Source organism: Prenolepis imparis, unplaced genomic scaffold (assembly GCF_030444845.1).
Source record: "Prenolepis imparis isolate NDT839.2.m4 unplaced genomic scaffold, iyPreImpa1.0 SCAF_5, whole genome shotgun sequence".
NCBI classification, from domain to species: Eukaryota; Metazoa; Arthropoda; class Insecta; order Hymenoptera; family Formicidae; genus Prenolepis; species Prenolepis imparis.
This window is the reverse complement of record NW_028141163.1, coordinates 16716419-16739162: the sequence shown is the minus strand read 5'-3', so window position 1 is coordinate 16739162 and position 22744 is coordinate 16716419. Positions and strand designations below refer to the sequence as shown.

General features: G+C 35.5%; 2 protein-coding genes across 13 annotated transcripts in view; one reads left to right on the top strand and one right to left on the bottom strand.

The window, feature by feature from the left end:
* The window catches only part of LOC145936202 (uncharacterized), a 185927-nt gene extending 166167 nt beyond the window's left edge, over positions 1–19760 (bottom strand). The window contains exon 1 of the mRNA XM_083038151.1: positions 19741–19760. The gene's annotated coding sequence lies outside the window, so the exon portion shown is untranslated. The remainder of the gene's footprint in view (positions 1–19740) is intronic.
* Positions 1–22744, top strand: part of Scalloped (TEA domain transcription factor 1 homolog scalloped) — a 175241-nt gene that overhangs the window by 136564 nt on the left and 15933 nt on the right. For all 12 annotated transcript variants that reach the window (XM_083038132.1, XM_083038137.1, XM_083038135.1 and 9 more), the window contains one exon: positions 21849–21979. In XM_083038132.1, coding sequence (XP_082894258.1) covers positions 21849–21979 — 131 coding nt within the window. The remainder of the gene's footprint in view (positions 1–21848; positions 21980–22744) is intronic.

The window sequence follows — 22744 nt, the reverse complement described above, 5'->3', positions numbered from 1 at the left end:
GCCTTGATCCTTTAAAGTAAGATATTGAAGCTAATCAGTTCATAGGAGAAACAAGTAATTTTCACAACAATGATATCATGTTGCAACAATTCCATGTAAAAACAAAATTTTTCAAGTGAGAAAAATTGATCTTCCAGTCATTAACATTCACGGATAAAAGAAATATCAAATCCTGATAAAATTTCTAACATATAATTAATGCTTGATGATACTTGTAACGATGTTTAAGGAGAAAAGCATTTCAACGACTAGATAATAATGAACCCACCTTCTTAATTTTTCTTCCCAAAATTTATAGATTTTACTTCTTGTTAGATAAATGATAAGTTAGCGCTGTGTAATGCTGAAAAATCTTATCATTTGAGATGAAACTTTTCACTTTTAAACCAACGACTCCTAAAAACGGGAAAAGAGCATTTTTGAACATTCATAAGTACCCTATTTCGAACTGTTGGTGCTATCTTCGTGGCGCGATAGGATCCCGATCCCCTATATATCGGTACAAGTGCCTAAGAAGGTATAGTAGAAGGATCGTGGGAGATAGTGTGAGTGCGCGCAAACCACTGTTGAGTATAGTGCGTGGAGGAAGAGGTGGTAGTGTCCAGTTATTGACCGGCGGAAGGAGGGTGTCTCAAGCGTCTCCGACGCTTTCCCCGGCAATTCTGGAACCTTTGGTCACCGCGGCGATACGGCAGTCTCAATGAATTTCGAGGTTCAGAACACATCAAAAGTCGTGCTCTGATTATTCTTCAGCGAATATCATTGAGAATCATACGACTAGTCACAAATTATTTTTTCCTAATTATTTTTCTCGGATCAAAATTTTATTTAAAGCGAAATCCATTTGGATAGAGAAAGAAAAAGAGAGGAGGCGGGGGAGAGATAGAGAGAGAGAATTAATTAAAGAATAAGACTATATAATATTTAAAAAAAATATATATATATATATAATGCTTATTTATCTATTTTTAAATTATCGAATTTTGAAATCGAGAATAGCGAAATTAAAAAAAGAGAGCTTGCAGATATTTATTTATTATATTCATCGATTATTTGATATTACATATATCGAATATTTCGTTCGAAATTGATATGAGAAACGGTAGAATTTTATTAACTAAAAAATCCGAGAAAATATAATGAAAGCAACGCTGAATCAAGAGCAGTCATTTCATTACACATATTAAACGATATGAAATCGCGAGTAAAATAGACTTGTTTTACATTTAGACGAACTATAATCAAAAAATAATAGAGCTTGTAAATACGGTAAATAAAAGTAAATAAAAATTAATAGAATTAATAATATCCAGCTTAACATTTATCTTAATTCTAAATTATTCGTTTTTAAATGAAATTAAATTAAGAAAGCTACAGAAAAAGGATAGAGAAAGGGCACGAGAAAAGAGAAAACATCGAGAGTGTTAAAAAGCAAATTAATTATTTAGATTAGCAGTTTACGTAAGCAAATATGATCTCAAACGACAAGTACCAATCAACCTTAGTGATCTTATAAAGCGACGAATTTTACCAGAAGGATGATTTAGGTAAGAGGAACTCTTGATATGAAATGGCTCGACAAAATAAGGACCGTCTAACTGTTCAACGTTGCTGGAATCGGTGTCGGTTACGAAATAAAAAGGCGTCAGGCGGATAATTTCGCGTGGCGAGTCCGGGAGCGCGTTAACGAGATACGGAAGCGCAATTTCAACGTTCTTTCATGCTTTCCGAAGCGACCGGCAGAGCCGACTCTGGTTCCCCCGGGGGAGCTTCTTCCTCCTAAGGACATCCACTCTGCTCCTTTTCGCAGCCGTAGCGACATGGCACCGATTGCCGAGTTCTTCTTCTTCCTTCCTCCTCGATATCCGATCCAATAATCCGATACCGAGCGGCCGTCGAAGCGTGAAATTATGGGCATTGACACGACACTGCGAACTCTCCTCCGCAAGGAGACTCCGTTCGGACGAGACGAGACGAGTAAGACGAATCGCTGAGAGATCAAACTTTCTCGACCGCGCGCAGATACACATCGGATACAGAGTAACACAATGTTTCTCAATTTTTTCCGCTTGACAGGATACTTTTGAGCGGTAAAAATATTCGCGGAATATACACAAATAAAAAAAATACTTGATAATATAATATTTTATACATAATTGATCCCTATATATACTTTGTAATTTTATTAACCAAATTTTACAACGAATGAAAACGAGAAGCAACCGTATAAAAACATTCTGAACTTTTGTAAGTATTTTTAATAGCTTTACTTTTTAAACACGCGTGATTAAAATTTTTTGTTGCAAATATAGCTAAAATTATAATTTTATCAAGTTAAATATAGTTGAAGTAATTAAAATTAGGAATATCTAAAGAATTGTTTGCAGACACATTATGAAATTAAACACATTACGATTAAAAAGTGTCGCGTTTAATGTATTTAACACAGTATTATCTTCAGTCACCACCGGGTGAAATATACTTGCGCCAATTGAACAGTCAATAGACTAGAAACATTTAGAAATCTACAGAAGTCTCTACCGAGAGAGATTATTTTTATCGAAAATTAATCTATTTACATTATTTCTAAACTGACGACTCACATACATTTCATGACATTTTTATATATACATATACACAGACTAAAATATACTTGCATCAGTGAATGTAAACGTAGGAAGGCGCAAAATATTTCCGGTTACCGTGACAGAGCCGTGTATATATGTATATCTGCATAACCACGAGCGAAATTACGTATGTGTTGATACACACAGTTTCCTCGGTGGTCCAGCAGACGCGGGTGCTGGATAGCTCGACGAGGGATGTAATAATCTGCGTCCGCATTGTCCGTCTTGCCGGGCATGGCCGAGTCCTTTGACATCTCGCAGAGTTTAATTAAACTCGAGCGTATAATAGCTCCCGGACGACGACGACGACGACGACGACGGGGAGGCAGGCAGGCCAGCCGTCGTTGTCCGCCGACGCTCGTCGACACCGCGCGTTACCCTGCCTGGCATTTCGTAGTCGGCGCCTTGGTTGTTTTGCGGGCCCCCGTAGGCACGTCCGCCTGTCGTCTCGCGGAAACGCGAAAGAATCGCCGAGAGATCTCTCTCTCTCCCTTTCTGAAGAGAGACGGTTCCAGCGAGTCGATTTGTTTTCGATCCTAGAGATCCTTTTTTTTTTTTTAATTTTTAATTTTTAATTTTTTCCAAGGATTGAATCTCATCGATCCTAATATAACTGGCTTCAAATTTTAATACGGTAGACATATGAGATTTTCAATGAAAAGAAATATATATATATATATATATATATATATATGTGTGTTCTAGTTTGAAAATAATGTTCGTATTTCGTTGCAAAGAATTATGCAAATTAAAATCTATATTTCATAATCTTGAACTCTATAAATATGAAAATGCATATTATTTCTATCTTCTTAGAATTTCATTACATAAGTATTTTTAATAATGTGTTGGATTAATCCGGTATTTTTACACTTTTTTCTTTTTCCTTACACTCTCTGGACCTTGAAACTTTTTTCGCTTGCTTACATAACAACTCTGAAAGGAACTGAAGAAAATAAAATGAAAGAAAAAGAAAATCTAATAAATAATACTTCATTTTTTTTAATTAAATAAAATTGAAATTACTTTATTCTTATTTAAAATTAAAAATTCGAAATAATTAAACGCCATCAAATCAGCAAGATCTATATATATATAATGCATTAAGAACTCTGCATTTTTTTAATCTACATTTAAAAAATCATAATCAGATAACTTTTTATCTACCGCTGCAATCAGAACCTTTCAGAATTTTCTAGATATAAAACCATATATTTTGCATATTAATTATCTATCGGCCAACCACTTATTATTTGTGCGTATAAGCATATATAAATCCTATAATTAAAATATATCACAAGATGATAGGACATCTGAAACCATTGAGATTTTATGAAGTCTCGAAAAGTATAGTGGCGCGTTTTTCTCGGCTCACCCTGTATAAATTTGATCTCCATGATATTAAAATGCCTCAAAGGCGTCGATGATGCAAACACCACCCGTTGCGCGCCATTAATTTTGCACGGGAACCGTCTCTTCTTCCGGCTATATTCGCGAGCGAAAGGACGGTAGGGCGGTCTCTCCGCCCAAGAAAGCAACCAGGTATTTTAATTAGCGCAAGTACGTCGTTTCATATTTGTACAGGGCGAGAGAGCGCTTTGGCGTTGCGCGACGTAATGAATATTAATTCACGGAGGACGTTCTCTCTCCTTCTCTCTTCCTATTCCGATCGCATTTTCAGAAATATATATGGAAGAATAGAGCGGCGGAAAAGGCCTTCGAGCCGGCCGAAGCGATCACCCCTTTTTTCCCTTTGCCTTTTCGAGATTATTGCTATTCTCTTCTTCCGCCTTCGCCGTTTAATAATTCAGATTGCGCGGGTATTTTGCTGCTGTTGGCTGCTCTCGCCTCTTGCCGATCTTTACCTAAAGGACAATGTAAAAATGGACAACCGTGTCCCTCAACGAATAATTGATGCAGTAATCGGCTTAATGCTCGAGGAAAAAAATTCTTAAATGTATAATACAATAATACTATAAAGCACCAAGAAAACGAAAAGTCAGATTGAGGGTAGCTCGAATAAAAAATTTTTTTAAATATTATCGAAAAGGAAACGTATTCAAGAACAAGATAAAGAGTCAAAGGAAAGGCGCATAATAAGATTGCATAATTATTAGATATTATAGTAACACGATAATAAAGATGCCGCGTAGGAAAAGCGCCAGAGAAAGCGCGATCGAGAAAAGCAGGAAAGTTAATAAAATACGAAAGGCACGGTTGGCAATAAAATTACACAATTTTGTAACGTTTGAGCGCGATGCGGCATAAAGATAAATCAAGACGGTGGAATAAGAAGAAATGCGAAAATATTTGAAAGCATGTAGATTGAGGCCAACAGAGAGGAAGGAAAAGAAAATAAAACTGCAACGTTGTACTGTAATAAAGTCGCGACAATTTTATAATATTAGTGTAGCGTAGTAATGGAGAGACAGAACAAGAGAGAGAGAATGAGACAAGGTGCAAATAGGGAAAAAAAAGACGGTATAAAAAAACAGGAAAGATGAAACGGTTCACGAGACAATGTAAAAATGGCTAAATATACTCAACGAACGAGCAATATAATACGTAATTAATTTAAAATTCGGAAAACAAAGGTAACCTCTGTTAAAATATTATAGAACGCATTTTCACGAATATAATAATGTAATTATAAAAATTGAAAAGAAAATATAGGAAAAGAAAAAAACAATGTATACAATACATATACGTTAAATAAAAAAAAAAAAAAAAAAAAAAAAGATAGAATGCAATGATCAAATAATAAAGATAATTATATACATATATAAAATAATCTTTATTATTTGATCATTGCATTACATCCTTTTTTCGTTCTTTTATTCAATAAATTAGACATATATGTATATAAACAATGGTGTAAAATAATGCATCAAAGAAAAAATAAAAGAAAAAACATTAATAAGATAAAATGTTGTGCAGTTTCGCGTAATTTTCCGCGTAACGAGAATATCCTACAAACATTCTTTTAGATATTCATTCAAACAAAATGTTCATTGAAAAGATTCTTATGCATTTATAATGCTAATTATTCCAACTCTAACTTCTCAAATTTAATTGTTTACAGTTTGTGTTATTCCAACGTGAGGAGTCACATAACGAAAAACAAAAATAAAATGGATATTTATTTATATATTATATAAATTTTTTTTATTTTAATATAATATTTAATATAATATTTTTTCTCCTATATATATTATTTGATTCATCTATAATAGAGGTTCCTTTCGTTTTCCTTAGAATATATCCTTGTTTCAAAAAATCGGAAAGAACATTTCTAGTCGAAGACCGCAAAAGAACAACGCGGCAATAAAGCGAGGATTCTACAACATTTTAGCGACATCGTAATGAAGATGAGACACAGCGAGTATAAAAACGGTAAATGAGAGACGCAGGTGCGAAAAGACGAAAGAGAACGAAACGGATGCAGGACAATCGCGCGAGCGAGAAAAAAAAGAGGGATACGGTCGCGAAGAGGAGACGGAAGGGGTTGGGAGGGTTGAAAGTAGAGGACGGAGAGAAACATCGCCCTTACGCAAACTATGCGCTCACTCGAAAGATCGTTTCAAGGTTTACGGAAGGCGTATAATCCCGTTTATCGTCCTCGTAAATCCGTGGATATATACTTCGTCGCCCACCCATCTACTCTCCTTCTCTCTCTCTCTCTCTCTCTCTCTCTCTCTCTCCGCACGCACCGCCATCCACCTCTCGTGTGTAGGGAAACTCTGGGTGGTGCTTTAATCCCTTTCCATTTTACGAGCGCCTTTTACGAGCGCGCCTTGCAGGACCGCTCGCACCGATATCCAGGTTTCGGAAACGAGCGGGTTGCCTTCCGGCGGACCTAAACGCATCTAGTGCCCCAAAAGTCAGACATACGAGAGTAATCGAGCGTAATCTTTGGTTAATTTGAATATGAGATTTTTTTCTGCAATTCTCAAAATTGCTTCTATTGAGATTGACAATATCAGAGTCTTCATTTCGCATAAATCTGAAGTGGGGAAACGCGTTCATATCTTTATAAACAGTTTACTTGAGTTTCGAGAGATTATCGAGATATTTGAGACGCTAAAATATCAAAAATTACGACGACAGTCCAGTCAATTTTGTACGCATCTTTTTTTATATCGGATTTTTTAACCGCGTCGAATAAACGAATTCTCAATTTTTACCGAGACACCCGGTGTGTATACGAGTCGGGGCGTATCCTGCATCGTCCGCAAAACTACCACGGCGGGATAAAATCGTCCGCCTGTATATCATGAAAATTGCGCACGAAAACAACAACGACGCGGTGGCATCGTAAAGGGAAGAGAACAACGACGCGATTCGATTCTTCGTTTTCGTTGCGTAGGAGTAGCAAATGGGATTTAGTGAATGCGATTCCGTCGCGTTGCTCTACTCTACGTTTACGCTTCAGGATATATTTTAAAGATATATATTTTATACGGCAAGCCACCCACAGCGTTGTAACTCGCGCGTAAAGCGGCCTGACGATGAAGTTTCGACATTGATTACATATCAAACGTGTATTCAAAGCAAGTTTGGGTATAGCGTATCACTCAAATCAAATAGTCAAATAGATTTTTCTTCGCCGTATATGTTTATGTTTACACAATATTTGTTTAGGTCTTTTTTAAATAAAAACCTATATATAGAATAGGAAACAAGTTAACTATAGAAATTCTTTTTCTATCAAAGAGGTTGCTTAAGGCTCGCTAAGTGGATTAAAGGAATAGAAAAGAAGAAGAATAATCGTATGTCAATGATTAGTTCGACACACTTATTCTGCGATATGTATTTTAAAGACATTTTAAGATTAAAAAATTATATGGTATATTGATTAAACAAGTAAGCATTATATATGTATATATTGTTTGCGATATTTATTGCTTTTTTGAAGACCAGAGAAAGAATTGTGAGAATTAGATATTTATAAAATATTTAATATCGGAAATATTTTATTTAGTTTTAATTTACTCTCATAATATTAAAATGTAAAACATATCAAAAATAAAAAAAAACAGATGCTGTAAATAATAAATATTATTAGGTGAGAATTTTAGTTCAACATCACAGGAATTTCTCTCGTTTTCTTTTTTTCTTTTGAGCATAAAAAAATGATGTTTGAGTTCACTCTCACTTCCCCGTCTAATGTCGAAGCTAAGTGCGATCTTGCATTCTGGCTTACGAACGATCAGAAATTGAATAGAGGATATATTGGAGAAAGGAAAGCCGGTTAACTTGAGACTGGTATAAGCGGGAAATAAATTTTCTGCCAACAAAGTCCGTCGACATAAAGGCTGATGTTTGCGATTCGTGTGTGCATCTTTGCACCTGCTGTTATACTTTTTGTCTATTGAACTTTGTAAAGTTTCAAGCAAAAGATAAAAGAAAAAGACCGACTATGCAATAAATCGACTATCATTTTCAATATCGTGATTCAAGGATAGATTTACGTCTGTTTAAAGGGTAAAGATAGATGTGCATTTGATATTTAAAGGTTGAATAATCAAAGTATTGAATAGAGATATGCGGATAAAGTTTTTTGCATTCGTTAATATTTGAAACGAGATTTGTGAGAAAACTTTTGTTGATTGAAATTTGAAATCTTGCGATATGTTTGTTAGAAAAATAAAATAAATTTTGATGTAATATCGAAGAATCTCTCGAGGCTATAAATTAGGGCGAGAGAAGAAGAGAGAGATGATGCTGTTAAGTATCTCAATTTCATTTCGAGAAAGACAAAAAAGAACGTACTCTTTAGATTCGTGAATAAATTTCGCGAGATGCGATTCATTTATAAGACGATTATTGAACCAAAGAAACCTAGAGCATAATTTTCCCAGTTCTTTAAAAATTATTAATATTTTGCAGAGAACTTGAAATTCATTTGATTTATTAGTTATCGAAAAAGATTGGAGTAGCTAGAAAGTTGTCTTTAAGATCATTCAATAATTATTTGTCTAAAATGTATTTTCAGATATGTTTAAAGTATCTTTTCGATTTCTTCGTGTTTTGGCATGTAAAAGTTCACTTAAAGAGTATAACAAGAATTTAACTCGCGATTTTTAATCCATATGTTTTACGTAAAACGCAAATGTCATTCGCGCATATATAGCATGTATTAATCTAATAGTGACGTACGAAGCTTGCACGTACAATCGGCTGCTTCCACGGGATCGTTGTAGAATCCGACCTCGCAAACTCTGAAGAAAATCACGCCTACTTGCGTGCACCTACTCGTTCGTGTCTCTAGCGAGCACGCATACGAATACGCGTGAGAGAGCGAGGAAAGACTCACTGAGTTAACGGAACGCGAAAGTAGAAAGGAAGATGCTCGCGCGAGGGTTGGGAAGTAGCGGTGCTAGCGAGGGGGCTGCAAGATGAAACGGGTCGACAAGGACGTACCCGGAGGGGAAGGGGGGCATGTACAAGGTACATGTGAGTTGACGAGGAGGGAAGAAGACGGAAGGTCGTAAAGGGAGAGAAGAGGGTAGAGAACCGGAATAGGGCGAGGGAGAGAGAGAGAGAGAGAGAGAGAGAGAGAGAGAGAGAGAGAGAGAGAGAGAGACACAGGCGGTAGTTGTGTGTCGAGGGCTTGCTATCCTCCCCTTCCCCTTTCGACCTCTCTCCACCCTCGAGGAGAGGGTTGGCGAGGGGACGGGGATGGCGAAACTATGCGAAGAATGTGCAATTAGTGAACAGAGCATGAGGTGGAGTCGGGGATGAGGGTCGGCGCGGAGGAAGGGGTGGTGTACGGGTCCCGGAAAGGGAGCGAGTATACGGGGCGCGGAAGTGGAGAGGGGGGCGAGGGCGGGTTGCCGACAGATCCTGGTATGGTGGTGCCATGCCAGTGGATCTCTCTCTCTCTCTCTCTCTCTCTCTCTCTCTCTCTCTTTCTCGCTCTTAGTGTGTCGGTGGCGATGTTGAGGATGATAGTAGTGGTTGTAGCGCCGAAGAAAATGGAAAGAAAGGAAGATGGATGGAATGGCGCCCAGGGATGATAAGAAGAAGGAGCGGACTGGGTTGCAGGGTTTGCCTGGTAGTAGTAGTGGTTGTTGTAGTAGACTTGTAGTAGTAGGAGTTTGTCGAGGTCGTCAGGGTGGGGGTCACCGTGTCAAGATGCGAGAGGATCCTCCTTCGGGCGCAAGGACACTTATCGACTTCCCAACCTCTCCGACTTTTGCCTTCACCCCCCCCTCCCCCCTCTACTCCTCCGGGTTTTCGCCTCGAAAGTATACACGCCCATATAGCTTTTTAGGGTGCCTTTAGAGGCCACGCGAGAGTAGCTCGGCTTTCTCGTTCTTCGCGCGATCAGATAAGTGACGACTTCCTTCGCTGCTCTTACGAATGTTTGAGAAAACTCGCCGCATATCGCTTCTTTCAAAGAAAAAGAATTCCAAACTAGCGAGTTCTGAGAATTGTAATATTTTAAGACACTGAATAACACAAAATAATGACATTAGTTATAATAAAAATTCTAGATTTTGTCTTTTGCAATTTTTTTCGTAACTTATGCTTGTTTTAATGTTTCATCTAACAGTTAATATTTTTTCAAAATTTTTCTAACACAGTTGCAACAATAAACTTATTTTTTAATGTTAGAATTTTTCCAAAAATATGAAAAATTCAAGATATATAATATAGAATATTAAAAACATTAAAATACATTCGTGGAATATTTTAATTTTCAAAAAGATCGATCGGAGAGATTAAAGAAAATTTAAATAAGAGAGAACACAGGATTCTCCGGTCCGGAAATATTTTCGAGCCGGTGTGAATATGGCTTAAGAAGCCCTTTTCGAGTGCTTATCCCTCGAGGTCGCGGTGTGTTCAGTAATTGCTAATTGACCAAACGAGCTTAAACGCACTTCGCTGGTTGAAGGACCGGTATGAGGCGCACTGTTTGTGAACCATCGATTAGCGACGGTGCTTCGTGGTAAAGTCCAGGATACCCCGAGGACCATTGGTGAGCCTCTCGGGCCCTCGACATGTCAAAAGCGATCCCTCTCGAGGACGTCAACCGAGCACCAAGGTCGTTCGAGCGAGTGCCCTCCGTTATTGCAGCTCGTAACTGCACAATTTGCAGCTCTACTCGATAACGCGAGAATCCTATAGAAAATAAGACTAGTCGCGACGACGACAATAGAACTTGTAGAAACACTCGAGAGAAAACACGAAAATTAATCGGTCAGCGCGATAATATTTATGTTAATCGGGAAATTTAATCGATAACTTGGCGATAAAAAGAGTGAAAGTAGCTATTTGATTATATAGTCGAAATATATATAAATGATAAAATATTTACGATGTGACGGTACTTTGATAAAAATTTACCCGATCAGAAAATGTAATTGTTTAATTTATTTATTTGATGTGTGGAAAAAATTTACATCAATCATAATTTGTAGTTTCAATAATCAAGACTTTTTTATATCTTATCTAGTAATTTAATCACTAAATGCCCAAGCATGTCTGATAGATGAAGGAATAAATTAATAAGCGGGATAGCGAAAAACGTAAAACATTCTGTCAAAACATTTTCCCTTCGTCTTCCATTTAATTTTGCAGAAGAGTCCATCATAGCTCCGTTACATAGTAACTCAGCAGATAACCAATCTAACGGCTGGGAGATTTATATCGAAGCATGATGTTTAACGATGATCACTAAATCTAATATAGTTAATGAGCGCACGCTGGCCGCACGCTGGCCGCACACCGGCCTTTATAACGTCATCTCCGGGACGATGTGTTTACGATGCTATTACGATGTCGGTTTCAGATAGTTTCCCCATCTATTCCACAAAATGCATTTATCCAAATACAAGCTAGTACGCAACAATCTAATTGCAATCAATTACGTAAAAAATGTATGGAATTTAAATCGAATTTAATGAATATAGATACAGATTCTCTTAGAATTGAAAATCATGGTAATCGTGAGACAATATGGTATGGAAATAAAAATAATAATATCTATCACAATAAAATATAAAATATGTTTGATTAATTTTACCATGCAGTTTAGTAAAATTAATCAAACATGTTTTATATTTTATTGTGATAAATATTAATCAGAGAAATTCTCATAAAATTCTTTCTCTCATACCATATTGTCTCACGATTACCATGATTTTCAGGGTAAATTCAAAGAGAAAATTCTCTCTGTGTATACACAATTAGCATTTGAACATTCTAATGTACACGGATAAGAATAAAGAGGAATAAGATTATTTATATAAGCAGAGATGATTCGTATGTATATAATTCAGGGTTTGAAAAAACCCGGGTTTTTTTTAAAAAGAAACCCAGCCCAGTGGGTTTTTTTTTTAAACCGGGTTTTTTGAGGTTTATTGGGTTTTTTTGAGTTTTATTAAGTTTTTGGGGATTTTGTTGGGTTTTTTAATTTTTTTAATTTAATTTTTTATAATTCGCTAATGATTAAGAAAATTGGCTATTTAATTGGCACAATTCCTTATTATGAATTAATTTTTATTTAATTAATTCTTTTAATTTAATTAATTCTTTTAATTTAATTAATTCTTTTAATTTAATTAATTCTTTTAATAGACCTTCTATTACATTAATAAATAAGAAAAATTAAATAAAAATTAATTAATATTAAATACTTCATTTATAATATTATTAAATTTTTAGCATTTTTGGATGGGTTTTATAAATGGGTTTTTAAGTAAGTTTTTTAAAGTGGGCCCACTTAGTCAAACCCTGATATAATTGCTGTGTCGGGAGGGAACAATTTTTTGACTGATGAGCGCGACTATTTTACAGGATACGGTCTAAAAACCTGTAAACAAATGCACTAGTTAGCGAAACGCTTGTCGCCGAATCCTTTCAACGAGAAATCACACGTTGCTTCAGCGTTTCGCTAACGAGCCTGTAATGGGACATATTTCTTCCGTGTAAACTTCCCGCCGTCATTTCCAATCAGCCGGTAATAACGCTTGGGGGCCTCTTAAAATAGCGTTACGTATGTGCAACAAACTGTATCTTCTTACTCGGTATCGTAGATAGTTTATACACTTTGCTATAAATAAATGAAGAAGAGAGAGAGAGAGATCTCCTCGTGCTCGTTACTTCGAGTTCGTGATCATAATGGCCCTTCTTGTTAAATTGAGCATCAGCCAAGTGATTTACGTTGATTGCTCGTCGCGTCGCGCATCCAGTACAATCCCCCACTCTGTTCCTCTCTGTGTCTTTCTCTCTTTCTCTTCCGTCTACTTTTTTCTTTTTCTCTCCTTAGGCTACTTTTACCCCACTCGTCTTGTACATCCGATGTCGATCGCTGATCTCGATCTCATCTACATGTTCGGGCAACGATCGATCTTCGCTTCGACTTGAAGTGGGGAAGAAGTGCCTCGGGCACGGCTCCTACATGTTCCCCTTTTCTACCCTCGTCATCCGACGCTCCTCCCTTTGTGAAAAAAGGGCCTTACCTTCTTTGATAATAAATTGCTTCTAAGCTTGCACGGGTAGATGCCGAAAAAAACGAGATTGTATTCGATAACAGCCGACAATGGAAAATGAAAACACTTAATTGTCGACGTTAGATTACATAAAGGAACACTTTATTAAAATTGCATTTCGACTAAATATCAGAAGAATCAATTAAGAAAGTAATGAAGTTGTTGATCAATGTATATTAAATATAATTCAAAATTTCGCGACTAAAAGTTCGAAGTTTATTAAAGTTTATTTAATTACTATCTTATCATTTCTTATTAATTGTTTTATTTATTAGTTAGATTAACAGATATCATAAACGAAATATTAATAATTTTAATAGTGTTAAAGACCTCTCAGTCTCATTATGTGCTTCACATATTTTCGAAGCTAAGGAGATTAATCAGATTGGAGTAAAACGCTTAAAAGTGCAGAGCACAAGAAAGCACAAGACGTTCAAACTAGACCCTGATTCAGTAATAAATGAGGATCGCGTGCAAACGATGATTCGTAAGAATCGTCGATCGATCTGGCGCGAGATAAGAAAAGTCAAATGAACCGGGGAGCTCTCTTCTTTGTAGTCGGTTCTACGGGGAGATACCTAAGCCGGCATAACCGACCCCCTGCGAAGAATGTTCGGCCTTCAAAAACAGAGAAGGAACGCGGCCGGCGGTGGCGCATGGTTCATAGCGGGCCATTTAACGGTCTTTGCGAAATTGAGTCATCACGCGGTTCCCCTGGAATCTCGAATATTTTCCTCCCGATGCTTCTCCGTACCGCCTCTCCCTCCCATCGTACCCCCCATCTGCCTGAAGCTTGCACATCCCTCCCTCCACCCTCCGCGTTACTATCCGACGAAGACGACACATCCTCATAGATCCTCGTAATCTCCGCCGGGATCTCGCAGCTTCCTGCGAAAGATTCGCGGCGGATGCGAACGGATTTCCGAATTTCCGCGAACGTAAGAAACGCCCGCGCGAAACGCTATCCGAATTCTTTCCTACTGCTGCATATAATTTCCGCAGCGGATGTAGAGGGAAAAGTAGAGGTGTAGTAAGTACGAAGTATCCATTGTGGGTGTTTTCGACCCATGAAACTAGTTTAATTTTACGAATTAAATTTTTTAATCAAACACGAATATATACACTGATTGTGAGAGAATTTTTTCTTAGAATTTACCCTGAAAATCATGGTAATCGTGGAACAATATGGTAAGAATTTTAAATGCAGAGTAAAATTAATCAAACATATTTTATATTTTATTGTAATAGATATTATTATTTTTATTGTGATAAATATTAATCAGAGAAATTCTTTCTATACCATATTGTCCCACGATTATCATGATTTTCGGGGTAAATTCTAAGAGAAAATTCTCTGTGTAGATTATCGATCACGTGTACGGAAAAAAATATTAGCTACCATAATTTTAGAAATGTCCCTATATTACGCCCGAAATTTAATTAACGAGTTTAAATTTTTGCTCTAATAACTAACATTATTTTTTAACTATAATTTAACGGGAAATTTCTTATTACACTCGACATAAAAATATTAGTTAAATTTACATCTAAAATTTAGCTTAACATTTTTTTCCGCGTGTCTGAAAAGAGAAAGAGATTTATTCTTGTCTTTAATTTACATCCGAAAATCTCAGGATCGAAGATCGGGAGCGCGATATTTTCTCCGAAACTGGCACAAAAGTGGCGTACTGGCTAGTCGTTTATTACAAAGTCTGCACAGTTGGAGAGTATTAGATTTCTCCGCGTCTGTACTCGGTATTTTTTAGCTTCGCAATAATCGTTACGGTCACGATCTACACGTCATACCGGCGACATAAATAAGAGAACACATCGATTGCGCGCTTTATATTACGAACAATGTCTGTACGTACACTCGACGAACTTGGCGGCGATGCAAGACCCGATATTCGTTTGCCCGTAGAACCCCGGGACGAAGACGAATGCACGTAATTTTGCCCGACTTGCGATTTGCAATGCAAAAAAGAAGATTCCGCGTGTTTCGCTTCGTGTTTGTCCCTCGTATTGCGTCGCTCCTCTCGCTCTCGGGTAATCGATGAATCATTTAGCGAGCCGTGTTCACCGCCAACTCTTAATCGAGTCTTTCCACAAGAGAAGCAAGACGGTAATCTCTCTCCCGAAAGTTTCTCGCGAAACTTGGAAATTTATCGGGGAAATAATTTATTTGCCCTATGGCAAGAAAAAGCGGCCGCGACGGATCGTCCCAGGACATCGTGATTTTCAGTCCTTTTGTTTCCCAAAAAGTATGTATGTACTTTGATAAAATCGATCCGAATCTAATCAATTAATCCCGCGATGTCATCGGCGTTTAAGATTAAAGAGTCCTTTTAATCCGACGCTGTAAATTCTCGACATTTAAAATCGATGACGCGCGATTTTCAATAAAACGCACATCTTTCTTTATGCAAAAAGGAACTCGAATCGTTCATGTACGATCTCGAAGTGTCCCACCCTGTCGTTAGAATTCTATGCGTCTGGCATCGTCGCGTCTTATCCGTCAGAATCGAAGTGCCTCGGCGTGATTCTGCTTACCGTACGGTTAAACATTATTTCAATTACGACACGTTTGATGCCGTCTGGCGCCGGTTTTACGGTCACCGGCGACCGTAAAACCTTAACGGCTGTGAAATCTAAGCGGCGATAAGGTGGCATATAGAGCGCCGTTTACACGGCCCGATCGGCCGGAAATCAATTCATCGAAAGCAAAGAACTCTCCCCCGCAAAGACTCCAATCTACGATCCTTTTGTTTCGTCGTACAGAATTACGTTATATTTGTCATCGCATATTGACCGTTAAATATTCGATCCGTAGAGTCTAGAGAAAAATCATTCAGAAAGAGATCTCCGATTTCTGTTTATCAGAAAAGAAATTCTATTTTTAAAATTGCACGTTGCACTATAAATATAATTATTTCATATTTATAATTTGTTTTAATGGCATTCACAAAACGAACATCGTAAATTAAAAAAATAACGAATAACTTAATTATGTGAGAAATTTCCTAATATCTTAGCCTTCTGTTTAAAAAATACAAATAGAAAATTGAAATCTAAATCTCATAGATACCATCATTCATGAATTAATCTATATTTGTGAAATTTTGTTTTATAATTTTAAGTTGCATTCTGTGCAGAATAAAAATCACGCACTTCGAAATTAGTCCTTCAAACTTCCTGTTGAGACTCTAGATCACCACACTTTGATGCTATATTTTCCATAGCTCTCGATACATGGTATTCACATTAAAACAAAACATTCTAGCCCCTCTCCCTGTCGCACAGATACACACGCATGTTAACTTATACACTATGTACGTGCACGATGCATTGTTGTCTAAAAAAAACGGAATGGAGCGCGCAAATGGAACATTCGTGTTGTTAAAGCCGACGGAGGCCGTTGGGTTTTCATCGAGGCACGATGAAATCTGAATAGTACGCTCCCGCGCATTCGAATTGATTCTCAGTTCTTTTCACCCGGGTTTCGAAATCGGGCCATCCCTCTCTCGTTATCGGCAATTTCGCGAATGATTTATATCCATGGGTTTGTAACCGCGCGAATCGAATGAAAGCATATTCGATCTCTTTCTCGTGTCTCATCTCGTCCTCCGTCCGGAATCTCACGGAATGACATTTCTCTCCCGCCTCTCGTTTCTCGCTCGCTTCGGCTCATTACGATTTATTACGGCTCGTTATCGCTGCCGAGAGTCGCGAGTTACGCGGCCGCGTAATTTCGCGTGGATATCCGTCGGATTGAGTCGCCAAACGATGATGCTTTAGCTCTGGAGCGCCGTTTCTGCACGCGCTTCCTCGAGCGCTCTCGCGCTAATTAGAATTTATGACGAGCGCGAGCTTTATCACCCGCTAAATTTAGCCGCGAGTTTTGCGCGAAATAGTTTTCGCGCGCGAACACGCGGTAGCGAAGCTATTCTTTTTTTCCCCTCGTAAATCGTTTGTCACTTTAGCGATCCTCCGCGGTGTCGAGTCAATCTGTATCATCTGTCACGAGGTGAATCGCGTGCGTGATTAATAGTCGTGGTTTTAATTATTTATTTTTTATCGATACTAAAACAACACAAGCGCGCGCTACGTGCGCGCTATTCCTCGATTTTGCATAAAAAAGAATATTTTTATATAAAGTTTGTTTAAACTTGATTAATATTTTTTGACAGAAATCAGTTGATTAAAGCGTTAATTTGTTAATTAAATTTTAAAGTAAAAATATATTACAAAAATAATAATGTTATAAATAATATGTTATAATACTTTAAACTCGAATAATATTTTTTGACAGAAATCAGCTGATAACTGTCAAAAATATTAATCAAGTTTAAAGAATTATGACATTTAAAAAATATTCTTTACATTCCTTATAATTCCTTAAACTCGATTAATATTTTTGACAGTTATCAGCTGATTTCTGTCAAAAAATATTAATAAAGCGCTAATTAAATTTTAAAATAATATTATGTTATAAAAATTAAAATAATATTATGTTTTAAATAAAATGTTATAGTATTTTAAACTCGATTAATATTTTTTGAGTTATCAGCTGATTTTTGTATCATTCTTTTTAACATAAAATCAATGAGGAATGACGCGCGCTTGTGTTGTTCTAGTCCCTTTCTAAAAAAGGCATGTTAAATCTTGCAAGTATTGTTGCCTCTTTTTTGCGATGTTGATTAGCTGCCTCCATTTGCGTTGTGCAATTATATTCATAAAATCGAGAGACTGTCATCACGAGAGTTAACAGTTTGACAGTGTGTCCAAAATAAAATTAAATAAAACAATAATATGTTTTAATATTTTAAATCAGATTAATATTTTTGACACTTATCAGCTGATTTCTGTCAAAAAATATTAATCGCGGACAAAGTATATATTATAACATATTATATTATTTACAACATATTATTATAATTAAAATGATATTTTGTAAGTATATAATATGTTATAATACTTTATCCGCGTTTAATATTTTTTGACAGAAATCAGCTGATAACTGTCAAAAATATTAATCGAGTTTAAAGTATTATAACATATTATTTAAAACATTATATTATTTTATTTAATTTTATTTTAGACAAACTATCAAACTGCTAACTCTCGCGATGACAGCTGCTCGATGCTACGAATATAATGTACAAGACGAATCGAGACAGCCAATCAGCATCGCGTAAACGACAACAACAATGTCAATGACATGCCTTTTTTTAGAAAGGGATATATTGTGTTACTATATTTTGTAAATTATCACTTTTCAATATTGTTTATACCCGAACTGTTAATGGGATAAAAGGGATGCATTGCATCATTGGCATCCGTAATAAAACTCAAGCAAGAAATTATGACTTAAAGTAATTAAAGTAAATAACTCTGATTACAAATTAATCAATCTATATTCTCTATGTATTAATTGTCTGCACATTTTACACAAAGATCGTAACAGCTGTTAAATAAGCTGTCGAATTTTTAATCATGATAATGTAATAAATCTAAAGAGCAAGAACCGATCGTATATAGAGGAAATCTGACGAGACATGTAACTTTCAGACTAGTCTAAAATGCAATCGCTTGATTTAAATACGTGGATGATTGGCTCGGCTCGGCTTTAAAGCGGATTTTATCTGACGCTTCTGCGAGGCAACTCTCTCAAAGCCTATTTCGAGCGGTTGCTCGAGAGTTTGTTTGAATTCGTTCGATCTGCTTCTCGTCAATTCTAGAAGGAATTCTCGCATCCGAGACTCGCGAGAATGCAATCTTCGTCACGGAGCTTTCATTTCCCAGGACCGATCCTGACGCTTCTGCGGATACCGCGATTGTTTGTTTCCATTACCGGCGAGCAAATCAGAATTTATTGAAGCGTCCAGTTTTTTCTCGTGAAACGATTTGGGGTAAGGGAAAACAGACAAATAGGGAGAAAGAGAGATGGATTTAAATGAGAGTTTGAAAAGTCAGATATAGCGCTTTGCGAAAGTTTACTCCACGAAACAGTCGATTCTTTGGTTACTATTAATTATAAAGAGATTGATTTTATCTCTAATCGCTTTAATTCATTTCGGCTTCTAAAGCAATATATGAAATAAAAATATAAGTCTGGCATTTCACACTTTTTAAGCGTCATCATTTATTTATAAATGTTACTTGATGAATCATGATTAAATCATTAATAAAAGCCTACATGACTTGACTTTCCCAAATTGCGAAGGGTAACCTTTATTTTAATTAATTAATTAATTAATTAATTAATTAATTAATTAATTTACATTATTGTAATCCCTTTCTAAAAAAGGCATGTTAAGTCAATTCTCACAAGTATTGTTGGCTCTTCAGAAGAGGCAAAGAGGAAAAGATGCAACAATACTTGCAAGAATCGACTTAACGTGCCTTTTTTAGAAAAGGATGTTATAATATTTTTAATTCGATTAATATTTTTGACAATTATCAGAGCTGATTTTTGTCAAAAAATATTAATCGCAGATAAGATATTATAACATATTATTTAAAACATATGTTACTATTTTAATATTTTCAACATATTATACATACCCCCATTACCGCTATAGAAATATTATAAAATAAACAAATTTCTCACTCACCGATACGTGCAATAGCGGAGTTGTAGTACACAGCACATTGATCTGAAAACAAAATATTCAAATTATGTTGTATATACATATGTGTGTGTCGAATATCTCATAAACAGTTTAGAAAAAATGTTTTATTTTGCATATACCTCATAGGTGCCCCGACGTCGCCCGATGCCTCCCCGGGCCTCCTCCTCCTCTCTTGGTCCATGGTAGCACTCACGACACTCGCGAAAATACGAATAATTACGATTGCCCGACACTTTACACGGCACTCTCGACGCGCGAAACTTTACACGGCACTCCCGACACGACGCGTGAATCGCACTGTGTATCACAATGCTATCTGTAACAAATAAAATACATACATATATTAGAATAATTTTATTATTTCGCATTATAACATACACAATATAAATATGTAAGCTAGAATTAACGATAGATATATCCACGGATCGCAACACATTCGCGCGCGCGAAAACAGAGTTGGGTTATGTTGGCAAGAGATTTTGCATCGAATTTTTCGCGAAATATGCGTTTCGAACAATTACGATTACATATTAACGTTGAAATTATGATATGCGATTGATAAATATTACAATACAAAGGTTAGAAATCGTTTCTAACGATTATGCTTACTAATTAATCACAGCGGGACGCAGCTCCAACTGCCTGATACTCGCGGCGTTTCGGTAATGGCCGCTATTCGCTACGAACATCGGCAACTTCATTCTAATAGCGCGCGCGATAACTATACATGACTTAATATTAATAATTATTAGAAAAATTATTAATCGAGAATAAGGTGTTATAACATATTATTTACAACTTACAACATATTACTTTTATAACTTTTACCATATTATTATTTTAAAATTTAATTAGCAAATTATAACATACACCATACACAATATAAATATAAATAGGTAAGCTAGAATATTTAATTAGCAAATTTTATTAATATTTTTTGACAGAAAAGTCAGCTGATTAAGAGACATTGAGAGAGAGAATGTCTCTTTCTCCGCAATAATATTTTCTCTCTCGTATTCATAGAAATGTTTCCGAGATGTCTTGTGTATTTGAAGCTTGATTATTGTAAAAAATAATTAATTTGTTATATAATTAATTTGTTGTATAATAATTAATTTGAATAATTTGTCAGTGTATCTACCGAGCAATCACAACGTCTGATTAATGTCTTATATTACTACTGAAAAAAAATTAATTGAAGCTCTACATGACATATATAATTAAAGCGTCAGCTGATTAAAGCGTTAATTTACTAATTAATTTTTAAAATAATGTTATAAAACTTAAAATAATATAATATGTTTTAAATAATATGTTATAATAAAACTTTAAACTTGATTAATATTTTTGACAGTTATCAGCTGATTTCTGTCAAAATATATTAATCAAAAATAAAGTATTATAACATATTATTTACAACATATTACTATTTTAATTTTTTAACATATTATTATTTTAAAATTTAATTAGCAAATTAACGCTTTAATCAGTTAATTTCTGTGAAAAAATATTAATCGAGTTTAAATAAACTTTACATTTTTTTTTAAATATCAATTCTTTAACATAAAACCGAAGAATGGCGTGCGCGTAGCGCGCGCTTATGTTGTTCTAGTCTATTAAAAATTCCTGTTTAAGTATATGTTTGCTGATGTTTTATTATTTAATAGCTATCTTTTATACAGCGTATAGTAATTATGTTTCTTGATTGGACACAAACTCTAAGTAACAACGATAAAAACAATAATATATTTACATTTTTTAGTACGAAAAAAAGCAAAATAAACTATTTAGATTATCAGTTTACAATACCGCTTTTTCTCTCTAAAAAAGGAACGATATATTTTATTTAACAATTAAAATTTTATTCTTTTTATTTCTGACATTTTGAATAATATAATATTCCATTTAAGCACAAAGAGGTAGACAAAAAAACTGGACAAAGGTAATAGAATTTTTTCTATCCATTTGTATACGTTTCAAGTTTCTTTTTTGTTTTTATGGAAGAATATTGCGTCTGATTGTATGCAATTTATTTTAGCAACGATATCAATAATGAGCTTTATTCTGATACATAATTGGTCGTGTTGCAGGTCGCAACGAGCTGATTGCCCGATATATCAAATTGAGGACCGGTAAGACGAGAACGCGAAAACAAGTATCTTCGCATATACAGGTTCTCGCGAGAAGAAAACTCCGGGAAATACAGGCAAAACTCAAAGTGGTAAGTATTACGACATTTATATGTTTCTCAGCGTTCTCATTATTTTATCTATCGTCTTTTTTAATTTTTTTTTCAATACATCGAGTCCGATGTCACGCAACTTCGATCATGTATCTCGTCTCTTTCGTGGAGGGGCAATCAACGAATTTATTCCTTTCGCGTGTGAGCGATTTAAATTGCATCATTTTATATAAACGCGGATATATTTTATGATTATCGAAATAAATTACACGACAACGGCGGTTTAACATGACGCGTTATTATGATAATGAAATGCGAAATAAATGCGATTATGTGTGATTATTTATTTAACAGTATTATAATACATTGATAACACGTCGCGTTGTTTAATTGATAATGTACTGAATAAAATATTATACGCGTAAACACGCTCGTGTAAACGCGATACGTTGAATTGATATTTTAATCTTATGAATGGCGAACTTTTATTTCTCTCTAAAGCTGATGTACATATATATTGAGAAACTTATATTATATATGAGTTTAAAGAAGCGATACGATATCCGGATAATCAAACGATTATCTCAAGAAGTTGTTTATTACATGACATTGGATTAATAAAATGAAATCTCTCCACCAAAGAATAGCGCGATTGACAGATTGTTTCATGTTGACTTTCGTATTATCTCAGAAATATATCTTAAAGATAAAAGAAAGATATCATAGAAAAAAAAACCATATACAGAAGAAAGATAGATAATTTTGATGTAGTTATATAATTTGATAACTTGTATACTTTGGCAT